General features: G+C 41.4%; 1 protein-coding gene across 1 annotated transcript; it reads right to left on the bottom strand.

Annotated features, from left to right (window-relative positions):
- Nucleotides 1–297: 297 nt before the first annotated feature.
- On the bottom strand, nucleotides 298–990 carry LOC120685218. Its single transcript, XM_039967030.1, has one exon. It carries the CDS (start codon nucleotides 988–990, stop codon nucleotides 538–540), a length of 453 nt encoding a protein of 150 aa, XP_039822964.1. The 3' UTR covers nucleotides 298–537.
- Between the last annotated feature and the right edge of the window lie 10,072 nt (nucleotides 991–11,062).

The raw sequence follows: 11,062 nt of genomic DNA, 5'->3' as shown, positions 1-11,062 counted from the left end.
CCTTGTGGGCAGAGCATCGATCACCTCGAGCGCCACCTCTGCTGGCACACCAGTCATGCGCAGGAAGAAACCGGCGAGAGAGATGATGAACCACTTCTGCTAGCAGCTGACTGAAACGACGTGTACGTCTCTCCATTGAACAGTGAGTACTGATGAACCACTTGACTTGGGCAAAAAACTTTAACCAGCTAGCAGGATGTATAGGAATTCCATCACGCCAAATGGCAGGTGCGAAATAAAAGCAGATCATCAGTGCACACGAGGAACGGGAACAGATGAACCAACAGTAGTCACACTCACACGAGTTCATACTTGTATCTCGGTCGGTAAACATGTCATCGTCAAGCATGGTCTCTTGTTGTGATCGATCGGTCAGGGCAGCTAATGGGCACAGTAACCAGCAGAACCCGTGCAAAGCCCAAACTGAATCGTTCGAGGACGCCATTCAGAGTTGGATCGGGAGCCTCCGAAGCAGTAGCAAATACATGCTTTTATTCCAAATAAATACATTCCGAGAAGGCGGCGAAGAAGCCATGATCACATGCCCAATTGATGAACTCTGAGGAAGTCCACCTCAAACAGCCCTCCTTCCCCGACGCGAGCGGAGCCGACAAGCCCACCGTCGGCGGGGCTCCTGATGAAGCACTCGGTGCGGCCGAACCCGACGCTGTAGTCGAGCTCCGAGAGCTGGCTGACGGAAACAAGGTTGGCCGTGAGCCCGGGGACGTACCACACGTCGGGGAGAACCACGGCGGCGGTGACGACGTCGCCGCAGCCGAGGACCGGCATGGGCGTCCCGTCGGCTGCGTGCACGAAGAGGCCGGAATCCTGCAGGTGCGTGAAGCAGGAGAGCAGGTCGCGGTTCCCCGTCGCGTGGCGCGGAGCAGCAGTTGCGACGACCCAAGTAGCTGGTGCCTTCGCCTCCTCTATCTTGACGACGACACGCTCAGCAGCAGCAGAGTCGCTGGCCACAGTAGCAGCAAAAGTCATGCTGTTACTAGTCATTGCAATGAAAAATCGAGGAGGATATGTATAAATATATTTGACATATATACAAAAGGTAAAGACTTATTTTAGGCCCGCCGTAAATCAGCCTGGTCGTACGGCCGTTCGAACACTGGGTGTTGCATGCATGTAAGGGACAATGACAGAACCAACAGCGCAATGACAGAACCAAAAAGTGCATGCATGCACATAATTTTGAAGATAAAAATACTATAGTTTCAAAATCGAGCATCGAAATCAAAATCCGATTGCACAGTTGTGTTTGTTTCAATAAAAGCTTCAAAACAAGTTCTCACAACACTGTAGTTTAATGATATATTTTTTTGAGAGAAAATGCTTTTTCGTGTATTCTAATTTGCTTATAGTATTTGCGAAATTGCTTATGGATTTACATAATATTGCTTCGCATGCTTGAGCTTAGTCAAGTGGATATTGGTAATAATATTTTGAAGATAGATTGTTTGGTGTCATTAGTGGATAAGGGTAAACAACTTTGTTAAGTAGGTGAATGTTGATTGCATGGATCAATAATAGGCAAATTTAGTAGATCGATTGAGCATTTTAACCAATTTACTTTGGTATTTTTTCATTGTACATAAAGCAATTTATGTGATTTTGAAAATAATATCGAAACATATTCAAGTGGGGTCTTGTTTTGAAGATCTTCTCGAAAGAGATACAGTTGCGCAATCGAAATTTGAATTTGATGTATGATTTAAGAACTACAAATATTTTAAGTTTTGAGATCGTTTGCACGTGTCACTGCCCGCACGTTGAGTCCTAATCATTGTATTCCTAAAACGGTGCGGCTGTACGAACAACTAAATTTACGGCAGGCCGTATTTTAGCTGTGTCCTATACAAAAACATGCTATTCAAAATCTCTAAATATACTGTGTGGTACTACAAGTTAATTTTAGGCTAAATACTAAGATGTGAGGAGGAAATAGGTAGATTAAAGGCATTAAAAAGGGATTATAGAACCATGCACCTGGGATGCTCAGTCTCACCAAGCTCATGTACCATGTGAACATGATTCATCTCTGCTGAGCAAGTGAACGCTGATGAAGGTCCACTAGAATGCAGGCTGTCGCTATGAGCATCTCCTTCGATACTCTCGATGATATGTTCATGCGGAGTACTGCTGGAATCAGTTCGGTCCACCAAGTCGGCAACTATTGGAATATTCTCCAAATTCATAGAAGAAGAAGAATCCATGTGTTCAGAGGCTTTGCTCTCAATGTCTTCATGGGAGAGACTATTCCCACTTGGTGGTGGTATTGTCCAGGAAACAGTAGTGGTGTTTGGTTCCTTCTTTGCGGATACATCAACCAACACCGGCACAGTTCGCAGAAATTGAGTTCTGGAAGTGAATTCTGGGATTCCTGCATCTGGTGACTTGGACTTGCTCTTTGCGGAAACCCAGCCAGCTTCATACACATTACCTGACGCAGAGAGTGGTCTCTCTGCCATGGCAACAATGGTCTTTGGCACCACCGATTTCCGACAGTAAAAGTTGTCACCGAAATTGTCAGCAAACAACACCATTTGGATGAGTGGGTGGCGTGCACTAGTTGCATATATAGAAGAATGATCGACTCAGTTCAGGCAATAATCCAAAGTTACAAACAAACATGCACTACTACAAAACAGACATTTGTTCCAGGCCATTTGTCCCGGCAGCCTTTGGGCCCGGGACAATAGGTGAATTTTGTCCCGGGTCCAACGGCTAGCCGGGCCAGCAGGGGACAGGGGCCTTTTGTCCCGGTTGGAGACACCAACCGGGACAAAAGGGGGGCCTTTTGTCCCGGTTGGAACCACCAACCGGGACAAAAGTCCTCCCTTTTGTCCCGGTTGGTGCCTCCAACCGGGACACAAGGCCTTGGGCCCCTTATCCCCTTCCCTCTCCCCCCGCCCGAGCCATTCAGCTCACTTGTTTTCTTGCTGTTCTTGGCTTGGGATAGAGGAGTTCTTGCTCATTTCTTCACCACATTTGTGAAGATCTTTGATTCCCCGTCCATCCATCGGCGCTAAAGGTTTGGGGCTTATTTTTCTCTTCTTCCTTCGCTTGTATAGCTCATTTCATGCTTTAGAAATAGAGAAAATGTGTAGCTAGCTCATTTCTTGGTCATTTAGCTAGCTAGATTGCATATGTAGGTGTGATTTTCTTTTAAATTTAGATGAGTATGTGGATAGTAGAAATTTTTAGAATGAGTGTAGACACTTCATGTGATGTACTTGTATATATGACCATATTGTGGATAGTTGATTTTTTTATTCATGAATGAATTAATGAAATGAGTATATTAGAATTTTTTTATTATGAATGGATTATTTTGACACTCTAGTGATGTATTTAATCAGGCTCACAATGAAACCATCTAGAAGCTAAAAAAATCTTTATTTCGAAACAAGTATACGTCGTTAATCTCCATCCAACGGTGATGGCACTACCTTTCAGGGATACACGATGCGCTATAAGGACGTCGCAAATCGGTTGGTTGCATTATCAGCACTTCCGATTGATAAGAAGACAGCATTTGACGCAGTCAGCATGCCCGTTGTTGTACTGAGAGCATATCAACGAGCATGCTGCCTGTGCCAAGTGCTGTGCCTATTAATCGTAAATGTTGGTGCTGCGACTGGCCGATTGGTGACATTCTTGTACCGCACTGTGTCCCGCCGAAAGGCAGTGTCATCACCGCAGGGTTGAGGTTACTGACATATACATTTTCAGAAATAAAGGTTTATTTTTCTTCTAGAGGGTTTCTGGATATTGAAAAGAGTGTACTTCTGGAACTGAAGGGTGTCAAAGTAATTAGAAGTTATAGAGATTTCTTTCAATTAATTAGAGATTTCTTGAGGATTAATGATACATTTCGTCTTTTTTATATGATTTTCATTGTTATTTGCAAGAGTTATTAATCTGATCATTGTAATTGTAATAGTAAATAATTTTTGCATTGTAATGGTAAGAATTTATAATTTTGTGGAAAATAAAGGTATTTTTCAGTAAAATATGGCTTCAGCAGCTGGAGGGAGTGGCGCCGGTGGGGGTGATCGTTGTCCTTCTGGAGAGAAGGGCACAACTCGAGTAGGTTGTCGGTCCAAAAAACCTAGTGTTTTTCATAGGGCAGCGCTCCGTTATTTGGAAAAAGAATATAGAGAATGCATGGCAAGGGGCGAGGAACCTCCGTTTGATCTTGAGGAATTATTGTGGCGTTACGGTTCGTCACCACCAAACTCGGAGGTTTTAGCTCCGCCATCTTCTTCTGCACCAGCAAGAAATCCGTTAGAGCATTCTGCGTTCCAACGCAAGGACGGTTGAAAACCTATGTGTTGTTGACCGAATTTTTATGTTTCATGTATAATACTCCTTTGTTAAGTTCTGTAATGGATTAAGTACTCCTTTTAATTAATCAAGATGTATGATGGATATTGCATATCTTTTAATTATTCATGTTATGTTACATTTAGTTTAATTTAGTTTTGATATATTTTATTTATTCGATACGTGTAAAGAATTCAAATCGATTTATTTAAAATGCAGATGGACCGGCAATGGATGTACAATGCTGACCGACGTTCGAAAGAATTCATTGATGGCCTGCATTATTTTTTGTCTGTGGCTGAGGCAAACAAGCAGAATGGTTTTATGTGCTGCCCGTGTGTTCATTGCAACAATAACAAGGATTACTCATCTTCAAGAACGTATATATGTAATTAAGAACGAATATACCTATGTAAATATATATGTGTGTCTATGTATTAAATTTCTATTTATGAGTATGTATGTATTAAATTTCCAAAAGGCGAATTCTACTATGTAATTAAGAACGAATATACCTATGTAATTAAGAACGAATATACCTATGCAAATATGAAGGAGTATGTATGTATTATATATATAATCACTCCAATAATATATATGTGTATATATATATATTTATATAATATTGGTCCTAGACATTTTCATATGTAAAGGAATTCACATGTATAGATATGTGTGTGTGTGTATATATATATAAGTGAATTAATTTATATATGAAAACTATCTAGGACAAATATTATATAAGTAACTATATATATATGTATATATTAGTGGAGATCATACACACTGAATTCCAATACATAAGTTTAATTGAAATGCAAAAGTATAATTGAAATAGAAAAAGAATTGAGAAAAGGAAAACATGAAAAAAAGAGCCTTTTGTCCCGGTTGGTAACACTAACCGGGACAAAAAGGTGCGCCAGCCACGTGGGCGCTGGCTGCACCTTTTGTCCCGGTTGGTGTTACCAACCGGGACAAAAGGTACTCTTTTGTCCCGGTTGGTGTTACCAACCGGGACAAAAGGTACTCTTTTGTCTCGGTTGCCAGACCCGGGACAAAAGGGCACCCCCTTTTGTCCCGGACTGGCGTTCCCGGTTGGGAAACCGGGACAACAGGGATTTCCCAACCGGGACAAATCAACGTTTTTGTAGTAGTGATGTTAAATGGATATATAGCATGGGACTACTGGAGGGAGGAGAGGGAGCAATACAAATACAATACCTGACATATTTTGGCACATGAATGGTATCACAACCAATCACAATGTCAACGCCTCCCTTGGGCGAAGGTGACACCTTAAATTTCAGGTAAGGGGAAGCAATGCGTCGTGATCGTTCTAGCTGTGGGAACAGTAGTACACCATGCGCGTAGCTACATGGGAAAGTCGTAATATCTGTTAGGTCCAAGAGATGGAAGAAATATAAGTACTTACCAAAGCTATTTGCTCCCCCCTATCCCTAGAGATGCAAGTTAGATAATTTTTGGATCATTGGATCGACCCAAAAAATTGATAAAATAAATTAGAATGGCATGCCATTATAATTAATTAGCCGACCTAGAAAATACTATTAGGTACCCACTTGCATCCTTACCTATCCCCCACCCCCACCCCCACTCCCACTCCGTGCGAGCGCCCAATACATGCCATGTATCGTTGGATGTTGATGTAGTTACAAACAATCTTACTATTACTAATAGAAGGCTTCTTCGAAGCCTCCAGTCACTAAGATCCTAAATGGACACTCTAAAAATTAAAAAAATTCTAGAAATTCTCATAAAAATAAAAAAATATCCGACAATCAATTCGATAACACTAATCATAATAGCAAATGAATCTGTCACCAATATTAAAGTACACCAATCAATTCGATTACCCTAATCATAATAGCCCTACCTAAATTATATAATTGTAACAAAATATTAAAGTACACCAATATTAAATTTTAAATTATTATTTCTATCATTATTAATTTACCCACGATATGTGTCACCATGTATTCATGTATGATGGAAGAGATAGCAATATCAATTCACAAACAAATGGTTCAATTAAATATTTATTAAACATATATGGAGGTGTGATGTAAAATAAAATTTATTGCAACTAGATAATAATAAATATATATTTTAGAGTATGTGTTAGAATATTTAATAGTTGAAGAGGGTCTGAGATAAATAATTATAAATATTAGCTACAAGACTTTTTTATATTAATTCTAATTAGCCCGTGCTGGGCCACGGATTGATAGGTTAGTTTTAGTTAACAGAGTTACTAAGATTGGTCTCATTGCTCAGGCATACCGGGATTGTCATAAAAAAATCAACTAACATAAAACCTTACAAGATGCAGTAGAAAAAAAATGAAGTTACAAAAGTTCTCAAGAAATGGTAAACACCTGGCCATTAATATGGTAGACTAACTATCATACATTGTGATAAGGATTGTCTCCACTAATATAATTTTGAAAACAAAAAATAAAAAATTATCCCCTTAATAGAAAAACAAACTCTCAGCAAATAGAAATAGTTGAATTGGTTAAATATTTTTATCATGGGAATCAACCCCACCATTGTGGGTTTCACTTTGTAGTCACAAGTATCTCACAGGGTTTTAACAACTGTGAAAGAAAAGAAAAGTGCATTGTGAATTGAGCACAGCTCATTAGTTGGATAGATTCCTTGTAGTGGAACCCGGTTTGGATCTCCAACCTACTGTATACTTCCTCACATTTTTAGTTAATTATTCTCCTAGTGGTAGGCAACAGGCCCTCGACAGTGAATACACTGAGTTTAGAAAGGAAAAAAATCTATCAAAGGAGCAAGGAAGGATATGATACCTAAATGTGATACCGAATGTTGATAGCTTAAAATAGGCAAGGTCAATAAACTGTTCCTCTTGTAAGGATGGCAAAGGCACTATGTTCACTTGCACTTCGATAAGGATGCATACAGTTTGCAATAGCTGGAATAGCTTGATAATCTTCTGGTTACCCAAACCATTGCCTTCACACTGGGGCCTTTGATAGACATGCAGAAGAATTATATGATGCAGAGACATGTATATATATGACGCTAACAAAAACCTTGTGTAATTATATTGTATCAAGCAACGAATTTGTGGAGGATCTAAAGATGAGACAGGCAGAAGAATTGAGTAACAAAAGGGCCAAGAGAAGATATCATACCGCTCTGCTGCACCGATCGTACTTGTAACGAACATGGCACCATTTATGCCATTTCGAGTGATTTTGGTGATCGAATGACAACACAACACTTGGACTAATATGATTGTTAAGATGATCATTCTCAGGCTTTTAGGTTCAAGTGATGACAAAGAGAAAGAGAAAATAGGCGTAGCAAGGCCCGAAGGGCAGCCCCTACGGGGGTTCAAGCTCTTCGGATCAGGAGCACCGGAAGAACCGACGCCAGGGGCACCGGTGCATCCGACGCTTGTCGGAAGAACCGACGCTACGATGTTTGGTGCAGGAGGAAATCGAAGCCAAGTCAGCCTACAGGCACCGGTTGAACCGACTGTCCAAGAAAGGGCATCGGTGCATTGGCTGTTCTTTGTACCAGAGACGATGTCAAGTGCCCAGGAGAAGTTTCTTCAGCACCGGTTCAACCGACGGGGCATCGGTGCATACCACCGGTGTAATGACGTCAGCGTCCAGGAGAAGATTCCTTCAGCACCGGTTGAACCGGTGAGGCATCGGTGCAAAGCATCGGTTCAACCGGTGGTCTCTGCGTCAGCCATCAGGAGTCCAACGGCTACTTCGTGTTATGAGTGATCGGATGAACCGACGCTACCCCGCCAAGAGGCATCGGTTCTTCCGGTGGTACGCAGATTTTCAGCTAACCGTTGGAGCAACGGCTACAAGACTTGGTGGCCTATATATATGCCTCACCCCGGCCATTTGAAGATTGCTGGAGTCCCAAGACACCTCATACACATCCAAGAACATCTCCAAGCCATACAAGAGCTCATAGATCATATCCTTAGCTTATAGCACTAGCTTTGTAAAGTGTGAGTGCTAGATTAGCTCTTAGTGAGTGTGATTGCAAGGCCTTGAGCCTTTGTGCTGTGGTTCTCTAGTGAACCAAAACAAGAGCTTGGTGCGCTGGCACCTTGGAGCGTGAAGCTCGCCGGCAACGTCATCGACCCTCCGACTTGGTGTGGAGCGGCGACGACATCTTTGTGCGGGGGATGTGGAGACCCCCATCCTTTGTGGAGAAGCTCCTTAGTGGAACCCGGGGCCAAGGTGACCGTGATTGTGTTCACGGAAGAGACTTGGTGGCCGAGTAGCAATACTCTTAGTGAGTGCTACAACAACGTGGATGTAGGTGTGCCTTTGTGGCTAACCGAACCACGGGATAAACACCCGCGTCAAGAGTTTGCTATCTCCTATCCCGCTCTTTAAGCTTCCGCATTTCATTCTAGTAATTTGTATGTCTTTACTTTCATAGAATAGTTTCTTGATAGAAAAGGCTATAGGTTGCTAAACTCTTTTGGGATAGGGGTTTTACACTAGAACAACCTAGTTGCACATATTGATAGCATGTTTTAGTTTAAGTTTTGTGCAAACTAGTTGGAGCCATAGGTCTAAGTTTTTATTAGAGCCTAATTCACCCCCTTCCCCTCTTAGGCTAGAGCACCCGATCACTTTCAGTACTGCAAGCAGCAAGAGAGAATGGTTGCTCTCCTTCCATGGCAATGGGCGTGCGTTCTCCAGTCTCCACGATGGGGAAGGAACAAGGAAGGTAGGAAGACGTAGGGAAGACGATGAGGATCGGAAGAGAGGACGCAAAACCGTTGACTATACTTAACATAAAAAAGAAGGATGATTATGGTGGTATGGCCCCTCTCGTTTCCTTTGGATTGGATACAGGGCGTTAGGTGTAAGCCAACGGATGCATCACTGCTACGAGATGTGACAGACGAACTACAAGGGCGGCGTTAGGTGTACGTCAACGGATGCTTGTCCTACCCGTTCTCCAAGAAAGAGATCAGAGCCGCGCAGGCTTTTGGTCAACTCCGTTCATTCGGAGCTTTCTTCCTTCTGCCATTCTTCCCAGAGTACACTACGATGGCAATGGCGACTCTGGTCGATGATCAGATGGCTGTCATTGCACGCTGTCTCCAGAAAGTCCCCGAAGTTAGTGTCACAGAATGCAATGGGACATCCTTCCCCGCCAACTCATTGAAGGCTCTTCACCTCAGAGCCCACTGCAACAGAACCAATCCGGAGCTTCACTTGTATGTTTCTTTGCCCTTCCTTTGCTTCTTGATTCGATCTCTCTTAATATCAACTGTCATAGAAAAAATGGCAAACCAACTCGTTACTGTAATATTGGTACAGCAACCTGACAGTTCAGTTCACTAGAGTAGTGCTTGGATGCGATTCCTTTCGGCTGCTCCAATTAGAATTCAGTGTAGAATTGCTTGAGCAGAGTAAGCTAGGCTCCCCAGCTATGAATATATTACTATCCAACATATAGGAGTCAACTATTACGACTAGATTGTGGGAAAAAATCATTTGCCTTTCATATTTCTGCACTCTAACCAAATACATGCAAATTTATATCATTTCTTCGTAGATTAACTGGATAGCGGTCAAGAACTTTAAAGTATAACACTAGCGACAGTTGATATATCATTCAAATTTAACTCCAGTTACAGATTATTTGCATAGTACTTTAAAATACTGGTGGAAATTGGACACGGTAGCATTAGTACCGGGTCTAATTTCCACCAGTATTTTGTAGTCGACAAAAGATCCGGGAGGCCTTTAGTATGGTTGGCACAAACCTGACCTGACGGAGTTACCAAATCAACCACAAATGTATTAGTACGAATTGGATCCAGTAGTAGTGCTAGGGTTCAATTCCCACTGGTATTTTTTTAATGTATGGAAGGCATATTTTCTAGTAGTATCACAAGCCATCATGGATAATAAGTATGCATTTCTTTTTTTAATCATAAGTATGCATTTCGGTTCTTAACAAGAGCTAGAACAGTTAGTCCTTGACTTACCGTACCCGTGCCAGCTCTTGTTACAATTCACGATACATACCTTCTTGCATATGTGATTTGAATTCTAATTTGCATCCGAACTTTCTTTCTTTTTTGAAGGAGCATCCAAACTTTCTAGTAATATCATAAGCCATCATGGATAATAAGGGCCTGTTCGGTAGAGCTCTATCTGATTTTGATTATATATGGAAGTTGATTCTATAAGAGAAGTGATTTTGTGGCTGAAAGTGATTCTCTTTGATTCTCCAGCATAATCTTTTAAAATTAGGATGGGGAATCACTTCACAGAATCAGGAGAAGCTATTTTTTTCAGCTCCTAGCCTCTTAGTTCAGAATCACTTCACAGAATCAGCAGAGAATCACTTCTCTCTAAAAAACTATTTCGCAAAGCTCCGGTTGGATTGAGCAGAGAATCAGCTCTAGGAGCTTTGCCAAACGCACCCTAAGTATGCATTCCGGTTCTTGACAAGAGCTAGAAAATTTATAACTTTCTCATCCAAACTCGGATGGAGATAACTTTTATACGTAAATTACATGTTTTGATGAGATTTATAACTTTCTAGTTGTTTTTTTAATGTGAAGTCACTTGGATAAAAAATTTATGCAAGAAGAATCAAATTAAAACTCCCTGTTGCATACGTAAATTACATGTTTTGATGAGATTTATAACTTTCTAGTTGTTTTTTTAATGTGAAG

The sequence above is a fragment of the Panicum virgatum genome, chromosome 8N (assembly GCF_016808335.1).
Source record: "Panicum virgatum strain AP13 chromosome 8N, P.virgatum_v5, whole genome shotgun sequence".
Classification (NCBI taxonomy): Eukaryota; Viridiplantae; Streptophyta; class Magnoliopsida; order Poales; family Poaceae; genus Panicum; species Panicum virgatum.
Note: the sequence above shows the minus strand (reverse complement) of the source record. Positions and strands in the feature narration are given on the sequence as shown.